The sequence below is a fragment of the Amyelois transitella genome, chromosome 6 (genome assembly GCF_032362555.1).
Source record: "Amyelois transitella isolate CPQ chromosome 6, ilAmyTran1.1, whole genome shotgun sequence".
NCBI lineage: Eukaryota > Metazoa > Arthropoda > Insecta > Lepidoptera > Pyralidae > Amyelois > Amyelois transitella.
Window position 1 is genome coordinate 9,314,414 of NC_083509.1, and position 13,819 is coordinate 9,328,232.

A 13,819-nucleotide genomic window follows, 5' to 3' on the forward strand; every position below is an offset into this window, starting at 1 on the left:
CGGAATATAATATTCTGATATACCGTGTTACGTTTGCCCTTTAGTGCGTTCTATTAATAAATACGCCGTTTGTTAGTAATACAGTAACGGCGACGACGTCTTAGTTATACGGTCGTGATTCATCCACCGAGACACACACAGACACATTCAGACTTCGGTTCAGTTGTTTCTTAATTTAGTTTTCCTGTAGGTGTAGGTATTATATAACAATTAACACGTAGGTAGCTATTTGAACCGAGATTTAATGTTATATCACAATTGTAATGAATTATGTCTTAAGGTCTCAAGGATATCGCGAATTGAGAGAGAAAACTAAGATGATTAAAATGCAAAGCAAATGACTATTTGTAACAATGCAATTTTGTGTCAAATTTTGGAAACCACCATCGATATCATATAATAATCAATAACTTAAAAATATTTCTAGTTTATCTAGCTTGTTTTTTGAATGCTAATTGACAGTAACTATAGGGAAACCATTGATTTATATACTTAATCTCTAATTTCAGCCAGTGAGAGAATATCATAATCTCACGTTCCAAAATTGCATAATTCGGTTAATTCCACTTTGGTCGCCTGGGTGATCAAATTCCACATAAACTCATAGAAAAAGAACCTCGTTTCCATCACTAGCATCTCCAACCTCTATGTGTTTGGTCATCAGATCCACGGACACAAAAATGTGTTACAATCTTTACAATTTCATCGTCGTTGGTAACACCACTAGCTTGGTGTTTGCCGATGTAGTATATAAATCTAAGTGTGATTAACTGACGCTCTGACCGTGGATTCCGCATCATTCTGGTTTAAAAACATGAAAATTTCAACTACAGCAGAAGAATCAAAGTACCTTTTCATCGTCACTAGCATCTCCAACGTCCAAATGCTTGGCGTCGGCGCCGCCCGAGCCGTTGGTGTCGGGCGCGCCGGCCGCCGTGCTCCACGGAGACGCAATGGTGCCGGCCGCGAGCGCGCCGCTCGCTGTAACAATACAAACAATATTGTTATTGTAAATTGTATTTCGATCATTTTCAGGAATAATGTCTGATCTTATGTCTGTTTCTCTTTGTCTTTTGGTACCTGCGCAATTGGCTGCGAGTGTGCCGTTTGCTACACTTAAATGCGTTGGTATCATCATCAGAATTATTGCTTGTTAGCCATAAGGTTCCCGGTCAAACGGATTGATAACCGAACTACTGCTAATAAACGCATGTTCGGAACAAACTTAAAAACAATTGAACAAATTTTAATAGTTTCTTTTGTTGAACTAATATTTCCAGCTATTATTTCCATTTTACTTCATGGAACAAAATTTAATTAGTTTGTGTATTTCGTTAGATCAATTTATGTTTTAATCTCATTTGCGGTTTGGCTATTATTAAATAATTTTATATGAAAATATCTGTTTCTAATGTGTATACATTTTGGAAAATTTTAATTACTTGCGTAATATTATTTAATAATCAATGAAATTTGCGTCAAAAATATTACTTTACTACGCCGCTCGATGTATTAAATAACCAAGTACCTGCGTATTAACAAAGACATTATACCTACCTTATGAGTTATGAACGCATTACTACAAAAATACTTTCATGAGGTTTATGCGAAATGCGTAATTTGCATCAAGGTAAAGCAAAGTAAATTGTAATTCATGGTTATCAAAAAGTAATAGCTAGAGATGAAAGTCTGTGCGCGTGTGTACGTTACACGGCGGATGACGTCACGCGACTTGTTTGTTTACCGCGTCGGATGCCGCGCTGTAAACTTCCAATCATATTGTGGTTGTATTGTTGCCGACACGCTAATACGTCCAATGTAAGCAAAATACAAATTTCGTACGCAAAACACCGATCAAAATCTCAAACGAAAAATTCAAACGGAAATTTTCTTACCGAATAAGCTTTGTTTCCTCAGATTCGAGGGTAGGCATTCCGGAAATTTTCATATTTACTGTAAGAAATATGCAGGTACGAACGTTGTACACAAGTATAATATCAAAACGGAGAATTTCTTTATGAAGATCGGATCTGGAGTGGAGAGAGTAAAGTATGCGGCCCGCCTCCGGAGCGACTCCGCTACTTTATAAAATCTTATCGTTACCTTCGGTGCGACACGGCGGACATTCCCGTAAAATGTAGAGCTTCCTCAGATTAAATTTTATTATCTGCATTAAAAATTTTATATTCTGAAAGGTTACGGAAACGTTATGACTGCTATCTATCGACGTCGAAGCGAGGATCGAATTGAAGAGGTAAAAATTATATGATCATTGAAATGCTTCTTTCAGTTTTAAATTAAGTTTAAAAACATGTTTCGCTATAATTTTTAGTAATCGCGACAATTCAATGTTTGATATTACTACTACTATTTGTTGATGCACTTACGACAATTGTAACAGCGGTGGTTAATATTACTCAACGCAATGTTAACATGGCGAGCCGAGTCTGTCTGTCCGTCGTATTGACGCAATTAATTCTCATTTGGTGGAGCCTGAGCTTGTATTGTCCCAATTAAACGATAGTTTATAGATAACATAGATATACTGTCAACTAATGTAGGTACATCACCTTTAGTAGAATATATACCGTAGCAGAATAGTATCTCAGCTTTTGCTAATGTAAAAAAGGTTATTGTCTTTTTGCAGGAGTCAATGTGTTTAACTCTACGAATTAATATAGTGTATGATATAAATATGTCAATAAATCTAATAGCAAATTTTAAACTTTCTGTTAGCTACTTAACCACAACTTCTATCTATTTGATCAAGCTTTATTATTAACGTCTGGCAATTACGGTAGACACAAATTCATCCAAAATTATTAAAATGCCCTCTTTATTCGATAATGACGCGCAAAGAATCTAATAGATGTTTTTCTGTCACGACCGCTCACTTCCTGCACCTTTAAAGTTTTTAATATCGGTTGCGTTAAATTCCTGTACCTAATTACGACTAGAAAGTCGAAATAAAACCTTGTTAAATTATAGCTTATTTTTATAGCGTAAAGTAATAAAAATAATTTCTCACATGTGTGTTAAATGATTGAAAGACCACTGAAAAAGGAATTTTATCCCACATAGATTTTTCTTTGCCTAAGATGTCGTAGCATTAAAGACACCTATAGTAAGTAATAGTTACGTCAATATATTTTTTGTTGACAATCAATAAATCCAATGCATCACATTATTGCCATGGGAGCCGTGTGGCAAAAACCAATAATAATTTCTAACCAAGTTAAAAAATTACGTTAAGTTTTTTAGCATTACCTACTATAATCTATATGAAGAACTCGTTTCAGGTCACGAAGGCTACGAAGAATTCAACTAAGAGTAGAACATATTAGACTGGTCTATATTTAGCAAGTCTAATAAAAATGAGCTTCAATTATGACAATTCCGCTGAGATTAATTGAAGCCGACGGCATAAAGCAGTTTATAAAATAAACATAGTTACAGAAGAGTACGAGAAATATAATTGCGGTTTATAAAATTCATTTTTCTTTTAGAATTTTAATTTTTCTAAACTTTTGTATTTGTTTTTAGAATTACGATATCTCAGAAAATAATAAAATTATTTTAGTATAAAAGTTGGCATGCTGTATGCTGGTAATTGTTGAAATGTAAACTAAGGGCGATTGAAGGCCGTGTTTTTGAGAGTTTATATACTATCAATGACACTTCTCTTGATATTAATATCCTTACGAAGGTTGGCGATAATTAAGGAGGAGGTGTAGTGGAACCATCGGCAACTGAGAAACTTCTTATGCCGTCTGACTTTTCATTTTCTTCAATTAAGTTTAAAATTATGATGATCAACGACTTACAATTTTTTATGAGTTGGTATATAAAAATGTTTATACTTATAGTAACAGAGCCTGTTCTATGCTGTTTTTACTTTATGTCGGCATGGTAGCTCTACAAAGGGCACAGGGTGGATGTGCAATAATTAAAATAATAAAGCATCGGGCTCTCGTGCTCATTGTACTGATATGACAAGTGTCCGCAATAAGTGGAACCCTCGTCGGGTCGCACTTGTGCTAGGGTTGCCATGTCAAATAAATTCATAAAAAAGTTTGCATTAATATTATAAAAAAAATTCTTTTAAAATTTTCATAGAAAAATCTCTGTTTTTCTACAGATTTGTCATTGCAGACTTCCATTACAAGCACTCCCGAGGAAAATATCAGGTAAGCACTAAACAACCCACTACCTATTGATTGATTGTTTTGAAGTACCATTATATTATATTGATTTAATTTTATATTCGGCTCATGTTCCTGTGGCATAGGATAACTTTGTCTAATCATTTCACACATTGTCACATAGAAACAAATAAATTAAAAATCTATTCACTAGTGTTATAATTCTCGCCTGAGATATCGCTTGATATACGAAATATTATTGAGTGGAAGGGGTGATGAGTTATTCTTAAATATGCGTAAATTAAGTGTGTTGGAATAAAATGACAAGACTGCATACTTTTGCAAGTGCCATTTAAGGTACCAAGTGCCGATATAAGAAATTTATAAAAATACCTAAATATGATTTTGGTGACCCTACATTGAGGCTGTGACATCCAACCGGCAGCTATTTTGCGTTTCACTGTGGGGATCCCGCGTGCGTGTTTGCACATATGTATTACTGAACGATGGTAGCCATTATCAGAAAGAATTTTATGCGTTGAGGCTTCTTAGCTCTGTCGTACGAGGTTCCTGATCTGTGATTTCCTTATTTGGTGTAGATCAAAAATTAATATTGTCGATGGTAAATTATACGTGTGCAATAAGATTAAGATTTGTAAGTTTATGACTATTGTCGATGGTATATGTATGTACGTGTGTAATTAAGAATAGGACTTTTAAGTGTAGAGACGGCCCTGGAAGCTTTACCTACTATTTTCATCCATAGTAAGTAAATTTTCAAAGCAACAATAACTTTTCCAGATATTCATAATAATGATATAAAGTTAAGGTATGAACTCATAAAAACCTCCTGAATGCCTGAACTCTGAAACTTTAATCACATTTTGAATAAATAAAGTTTTTAATAATATTAATTTTGAAAACTAAAATTAGATCTAACATAAGGTTTTCCAGAACAGCATTAGATATAACATCGTAATCGAGTGGGCGGTATAAAAGGTGTAGTCTATTTATAGATCGTTAACCGATGCAGTTTGCTTTATAATTTAACGGCAAAGCTGTATATTGTAAACTTGTAAAAATCACCATTACCACAAAACTAAGTTGCATCACTTTTTAAATATTCAAAGGTTTTTGGGCGTTTTTAGATCATCATTTATTTTATTTATTTGACAAATGCCGTGCGTTGAATTATAAATTAAGTTTTAATCAAACTTTTTTTTAAATATTTTGAGGTTAAATAAACATGAATGGTAGTAAACAAAATACCTACATACTTATAGGTACATATTTAATAATTATATCAGTCTGTTTATTATATTATTTATGAAAATAAAAGATATCACACCACCAAATCAATATTGATTTGTCTCCAATTTTATGCAGGCCTAAATTAATCATAATCATTTATTCCTTGAATATGGTTACAATATAGGTCTTAAGTATTAACTCCTTGTAGCACACCAACACACATTTTATAAAAATTGCAGCGAGTCCAGCATATTTATAATCTTGATACGACATAGAATATCATAAACTACTTTCTATAATGCAGTATTTAGTAAACTTCCATTTTCACACGTTTAATAGCCGTGGATTTATAACTACAATATGAAAAGCCTTATTAAAATCCATTGCGATTGTCTCGAGTTGTTTTATTATTATATTGCAACAGAGTCGGACTTGGCAGTCTAATTCGAGGTACTTAAATGGGATTTTCTACAAGGATTTGACAAGGTTTTCGCACCGAAACTCATAAGAAGTTGATATTTTAAATTCAAAATCATCAATTATTTCACTGTGTTTCTCTTTTAACTCTACACGTGTAAGAATAGGTTCTATAAACGGCAGAGTTAATTAAAAGACGTGTTGGTGCCTACATTTCCTTTATTGCTTAGTTCAGCCCTGCATTACAACAACGTCATACGCAGTAATGCGATTCCGCAGATACAATGGAAACTCCGGGAGTCTAATTGGATTTGTTTTTTAAGATAAATTTACGTGGTAGTGGGAAATAATGTGTTTTGTCGTTCATTACGGTGGCGCGGTGTAATAAAGCACACGCGATTCCTGTAGCCGGAATGCATTTTTTAACATCAACAACGGAATAATTCTCGTAATTTAATGCCGTATAAACCCTCCATATTGCGTGTCCTTCGGGAAATTATAAACGTAATGTGCTTTACGGCTAATCTGCTTTGCATTTTGATTGTTGTGTTTGAACTGGCTCATTTAGTTGTCAAGACGTCTATTCGTAATAACAGCTTAGATGAAATCGTTCTAAAGACCGAAAATGAAGGTAATAATGAAGTTTTTGAAATCCAAATTGCCTGTTTATCACGGCCGTTATTACGTCACGCATTTGTTATAATGTGCAGCCGTAACGAAGCGCAGTGATAGAGTAATAATTTCCATATGAGTTGGCGTGGCAGGGGGCGGAGTGGCCACCTGTGCGACCCATCCCGCGTCCGCGCAGCCGAGGGTTGCGACCGAAGTATGTTAATTAATTTTCGGTTGCGTCCACCGGGCCGCGGCCAACTCAAATCGGCCCACCGTGCGGTTTTCCTACATTTTGTTGGAAACACAAAAGGTCAGTTATACGCTCTTAACACGTTTCAATAAGCGAAAGAGCTATCGTGTTTGCTTTGTTTACCGTAATTGTACTTTATTTAACGGTTATTGACTTCTTTTTAAATTTACATTCCGAATTTATTTAGTGCACGTTTAATATTCGTCAAGAATAGGCAAAGTTTCATTCGGCGGTTTGACGGATACTTATTAGCGTTATATTGAAGACGTTATTGATTTTTACGGAGCGTGGTTATAACTGAACTAATTTGTATCAATCACGACCTTTTGAATCGCCGTACTAAAGCGTGTATGTAAGTACATGTATCTTCAGCTTTCGCTCTTCGTTCGTATGCCAGTTTACTTTAAGTAGGTATTAAAATACATACCATTTATAAATCTTGTAGCTCTATACGTATATCAATGGTTAATAGACGCTAATAAAATCCCTCCGATACGAGTCAAATTCGTCGCCCGTTCTATTAATTATTCAATAGAGCAACGCCTCATCATTCACTAGGAAATAGGGCAGTGGGCTTTTATTAATACTTCATCAAGAGTGGATATAAAGCGGTGGGAAATTAATTGCAGATATTGAATGGTGTTAATTTTAAGGTGCGCGTGCGCTCACAAAGATGTTTATCTGTACATGTGAATGTTTACAAACGGTGTGAAGTTGTGATACACAAAGACGAGTGTAATCTGCACGAGCCACGTGGCGTGATTGTACGTACCACGTAAATCCGTAGTATAATATGGATGAGCATCAGCGGTCAAACGGTTTAGATGCCCGAACAAATAAAAATTTTCATGAGGACAGCGAATGACTCAAATCCTAACTAATATTATATATGCAAAAGTATGTTTGTTTGTTTATTAGTTATCTCTTCACGTGTTATCCACTAAGTAAACCAATCTTCTAGAAATTACGCATATATTTTAAACTCTGGAGAAGAAAACAGGGTACCTTCCATCCCGGAAAAAAATTGAAAAATTTCGCAAAATCTGTATTCTGCGGGTAAAAGTTAGTCTTAGTTATATGTATTTATTATTTGATGTTTGATTGCTAATTGGAATTGATTTATGGAAAACATTGTGATGAAACCTGCAAATGATAATTCTGAATACTAGTTAATTTTATTTTATTATATGATATATGACGGCATTTTAATTAAAAAATACACTGAATTAGTCCCATTATTATTATGTGGTTTTGTGGATTGGTTGACGTATTTCGAACTTTATTATCAATTTTCTATAAGTAAATGAACTAAGGTTTTACAAATATATCGTAGTGTAATACCGAATTTATAATAAAAGATAGAACATGAATAGTCAAATAGTGTAAAGATGTAGATACATGACATTATCTGCATATGAATAGTTAAAATAATAAGGTAACTGCGTCGACGAAGATAGGTAATCATAGGAGCTCACGGTTGACTCATATAACATGGCTGCCAACTTTTATAACACCAACTATAAGGACGTATCTACACAATATATGGAACAGGATTAAATCCATCAATTTATATAAAACTCATAACTGAATAACTGATAGAAAATGAAAATGATTAGGTTAGTTTATATTTAAGGATTTAAGGATCTAAGGGGAGCACTATAAGAAAGGATAATCCGAAATTAGCGATTTTCAGTTTTAACAGTTGTAACAGGTCTACGTTATATTATGAAGCCGTCGTACAACTAAATAAACATGGACTCTATGAATCATAGCGATCAGGTCGCCACCTGCAAAATAACACTCGGATTGCATCGCACAGAAATCGTCTCCACTTACAATATGAGAAGTAACTAAATCATAGCCGGTTCATAAGCGCAGTCATGTTTACATGCATTTATAATCTCCGATAAATATCACGCTGGCTCCATTTCATCATTTAATTTGATGGATGATCGATCGTGAAGATAAATAGCTACTCGTAGAGGTAGCTATAATTTAACACCGGCGGTTTTCAATCATCCGAAATCAAGCAGAGGAAAGAGTTGCTTCACGGTTGAAAACTAAATTTAAAATGGCTGTTTTTAAAAGAAAAACTTCAAGATTAGGCGCTAGGTTTGGTCGGCATGTAGTAACCGGTTTGAAATCTAATACCTTTTGCCGCTAAAGCAGTATTACAGACCACGAGAGTTCTGCTTCTGCTGCGTAACTTTAGACCGCAACTAATCGGTAAATCATGCAATTCGCTTTCAGGGCATCTTCAATAGGGCAATATTACTTAAACATGATATAAAGCGGTTGTAACAAAGAGATACTTATGAAATTAAGGCGATAAATCAGCGCCCTAGCAGCGGCCCGCTATGAATGAGCGCAGGAACAACGACTTATATGTAAATAATGTCGTATGCCGACACTCTGCCGGCGCGGAGCTGGCTTGAATATAAAGTAATAATGCTACATGACATTTTGAGCTTATTGATTACACATTTCAAATTAGAAAGAAACATAATTATTTGTTAAAATTAGTATCATCAAACAGAGATACAAATTCAAAATGTCGATGATTACGTCCGTAGGAAAAATTATAGGATTATTTTTGCATTTAAGGAACAAGTTCAAAATCTTCTTTTTGATGATCTTATTGTTCATATTTTCTGAGAATTCCCAACGGAACCAAGCTCCTGACAAAGGTACTTTTAGTCCTCATTTAAGCATCATTTAAACCAGCTTTTGCTAATATCAGCTCGTCACATAGACTCACGCTCTTAAGTAGGTACAAGGTTATACGTTTATATTTTACTTTGATGTCCTATTACTTGTGAATATCAAAATAGTTTATAGTCGTCATAATTATGCAGTCCATAAAGCACATAATATCAATAAACAGCCTTTGTTTTTGTTTGAAGAAGTCATTAGCCATGCAAATTGTGTGCGTATGGTACGATAGGTTTTGCAAAACGGATGCGCAGACGCAGATTACTTTCGGTATGGTGCAAGTAGGAGGCGTCAGCGCGGAACGAGTATGAGAAGACTTGACGGTAGGCTACAGAACCATTCACTGTGCAATAAATTAATGCTCGATGCATTTTGAAGTCTATGATTATAAATTCTTTCATCTTAAAAGAAAATGCAACAACTTCATAAAAACGTAATCATTATATTTCTAAGATCAGAATATTCATCATCACACATCCTGTTGCTCTTCAGTATAAACTTATCTAACTATTGTCATTATGTTAATCGTCAAAATAATTTCTTTACATGCATTCATGATGTGTTATGTATTATCTAATAATAAAAATAATGTCGTTAATGATGTATGCGCCAATACCGCCCATACTATTTCATCCTACGTCAGGGTTGTTTACAAGCTGAATTTTATTTAATCTGCCAAAAAACCCTTCAGTACTTAATCTGTCAATATTACTCAGTGCACAATTGCGTCAGCTATTGCACCGACTTCTATTAAAGGCATTTAAAGGTCATTGTCCAACAGTAGTTCATGCTAAACTTGATTAGGGACTGTCGAAGAATAGAAATGACGCGGGAATGCTAGTTATTCATTGAATTCACAAGTCGGTGGTCACGATTGTACGTGCTGGGTATCTGACGTAACCGATACGATGCCGGCCACACTACGCCGGCTATGTAGGTCCGGTGCGCCCGACTCTGCCTACACAGACACCAACCCCGCACACAAAACATGCAATCGCATTGCAACAAATAATAATGACAGACTGAGACTCACTCATGTGATGAATGAATATTTTTATCCTTCTCTTCAGCCCTCTACTAGAAACATTGCAAAACGATAAATCACCATACGTATATGGTGTGCAAAGGTATCATTAATGTGTCCACCATTTTTTGCCGAGATCGTTTAATTATGTGTCATTAAGGCATAACATAAATCGTTATCCAGAGGCATGCGCTTACCTTGTATGTGCCTAGATGCATGTAGAACAATGGCTTCTTGTTAGCTCGTTAAGTTTTAAATTAAACATATCGCCGAACGCTGATCGCCCGGTTATTGCTAAGTGAAAGAATTCCAAAAACTCTAGTCATTCAATTTATTATATTTGAATTTTAAATATTCCTCCATCGTACGGACTTCAAACGTGACCTGAACTCTTTCCTATTGTGGTTCAATATCACACGACTACGTCAAAAACAATGAATTCATGACCAACTTCCAATACAATGCGTGAGTTTGGAACGTCCGCCATCTGAATATTGAGTGAGATAAGTAAATGTTTTAAGAGCTTCATAGTCGAAATGAAAATTGTGAGGATTATTTGGTAACAAAGATTCAATTTGAGTTGTGTCATGTTTGTTTGAGAGTAAACAGACGCGGGCGTATGTGCAGCTAATGAAGGGAATCTGAGAGCTTTAGCGAGATCAAGGTGCGCTGATAATCGAATTAGTTTGAACCGCATTGAGCCGGCGATGTTGCCGACAGAGGGTTTAACTAAGTTTATGACTATGCTAGGTACGCTCTTAGGTGCAACAAGTTTGAGAACGTCTTGAGTGCTTTGAAATCGGTTAAGCAATAAGCTATGGAGCTGTGTGAGCATTGTATCCGATAGTTTCTGGTTGGCTGCAGTCTAAAGACGTCTCACGTGCATACCCATTATTAAGTTAATTTGCAATGTAGTGTGAGCTTATAAGTGTTGAGAGAAATGTTGTGATTAACTAGAAATTCAAAATTAAAAAAAATTGTGCCCAAATTTAAAATTTCAATGGATGTGATAATTACTTTGATATCTGGTTTTACAAGTGTTAGGGATATTCAACTTTGATTGCTTTAGTCATTAATTGTTATGTCTTCTCGAATTATCTAAAGCGAAATTAAAAAAATATATATAATAAAAGTTTCGCAAGGATAGTTATGTCAATTTTCCTTCTCAGTGAAACAACTAACTTCCAAAAGCTGGTAAGTATGTTTATCAAATCAGTATGCGATTCTGCAGATGTGAACACACATAGGGCCATAAAGAGATGGCTAGATAGTACAATTAGCTCTTCTAACGGTCACGGTGTATCGAGATCGAGGCGCAGGCGCAGCTGCGTTAGTGCCGAGACAATTGTCGCCGCCAATTCCCTAAGTTCATTGACCACTTGGACGATGCAATTTGTGCAATAAGTAATTTGTATTTTTGACTCTTATGTTTTCTAGTTAAGATATCATTCTTCCTTTGGTTTATTTTCAGTATGTTTTTATTTTAACTAGTTAGTACCTTTTAATTTGAAGTGTCTGATAAGCTTCTTATCAATCAGTTGAATTTTGTGAATGAAGTATGAATTTTAGAGACTTATTCCTATGTTAACAATTTGAAACTATGAAGCAAAGTAATTTTAATATTATTGAAATATCATGTAAGTAGTAGTAGTACTAATAGGAATGAGAAAATTATTTATATTTTTTATGTCTCTTATTTTTTTTTTGAATTATTTATTTTCAAAGAATAATAGCATAGAACCTTCAATAATTCTATATCAATTGAATACACAGACATAAAATGTAACTAATACAGGAAGATCAAAACGTAAACGACACTACGCCATATCTGTACGCCATTGTCCGTTTGCATTTCTCGCAATAATTATGTTGCTTAGCAAATCTGCAATATTTCTAGACGGTATCGGGTATAATTGGATCGCAATGCGAGAGGCTTGCGGAAGGGCAGCTTCTCTCGTTACGTGTGTTTTATTCCGAGAACACCATGGGAACACCTACTTACATGGCTATAGGATTGGAGCGATTCATGGAAAAACGTTTCATGAAACTCATAGTGTGAGATCAGCAAGAAAAGAAGTGAAATTTAGACTTAAATAGGGACATATTTTTCGCAAAATTTACATCACAAAGAGAAGATTGACAGTATGATAAATATTTGAACCGCAAAGTTACAGGGAAAGCATTATAGCTAATAGGATTGACATTCTCAGCAAAAAGTGTAACTAAAACTTACGGCAGAAAGAAGACTTATTTTACCTGGATTTACTACTGAAAATAACATAAACATTTGAAACGTAAAGACAATGAGTATAGAGTTAGCACTCGCTAATTATAGTAGAGATGGCACTGCCTGTATGTTTGTTATGTGTGTTAGTTAGGTATAATGCACACTTGCTCTGCGAATGTATTTAGCTATCGCGTTTCTCATTCTAACAAGTGTACGAGAGTAATAAGGCAATGAAATTAATCTAGGTGGATTTGTTATTGTTTTTGTTCATGTACTAAGTTGCTTCCGTCAGTAATCGTCATAGAAGGTAAAGGTGATGCATACATAAGATAATATTGTTGAGGCGTCAACTAATGTACTCGTAAGAATTGAAATCCCCATGGAAGCGAAGCCCCAGGACAGAAGTAAAGGACATCAAAACTTCATGTAGGTAAGTGATCAAGTTTATAAGCCTTTCCTTAGTGAACCACTAAGGAAAAGCTTATAAACTTGAAATTTTCTTTAAGCGAAAAGCTAACCGATACCCTTGCAACTCTTGACATGCCTCGGTTTGCATCGAAAAGAAACAATAACGTAAAATGTATACGTCTATGTAACCATAGATGAGACACATGAGACTTTTTTAACTCTGTCAGAAGTCAATGCGATATTGGTATGGAAAAAGTTACTCGATGGCGACCGACACCGAACAAGCTTTTGAATATAATGAAACATTTTAGGAAATCCTTTTTTTGTTAACACGGGAATCGTGTATTAATGGTTACGCACTCACAAACATTACCATAAATTGTAAAACAGGAGTCGCCTAAGTTTTTTGACTTCGGTATAGTTCAGTCATTAGCAGCAGAAACACAATAACGTTGAAAACGTTGAGAACAAGCGAGTGAAAAACGAGACCCTACAAAACTGAGAGTACAGAAAGGTGGCTTTGGTTGGAGTCATAGGGTTTTTAGATATATCCTATCGCCTAAAGAAAGATTGCCAAGTTTACAAGCCTTTTTATTGATTGACTTCGCTATTAAACCAGCATAGATAAATTCGCTTATTCTCTAAGTCGCTTTTAAGAACATTCATGGGAAAGAGATACCTATAGTGATCAAATTCTGTACTTTAAACCAAAGGGAAAATCTTCTGTTACCTCATAATTGTAAGGCGAGACAAAGGCTGGCGTGGCCGCGCTATTT

The 13,819-nt window shown here is 35.0% G+C and overlaps 1 protein-coding gene across 2 annotated transcripts in view; it reads right to left on the reverse strand.

The window, feature by feature from the left end:
• Nucleotides 1-13,819, reverse strand: part of LOC106131324 (protein scalloped) — a 64,700-nt gene that overhangs the window by 20,367 nt on the left and 30,514 nt on the right. For both annotated transcript variants that reach the window (XM_013330395.2, XM_013330392.2), the window contains one exon: nucleotides 851-981. In XM_013330395.2, the coding sequence (XP_013185849.2) occupies nucleotides 851-981 (131 nt within the window). The remainder of the gene's footprint in view (nucleotides 1-850; nucleotides 982-13,819) is intronic.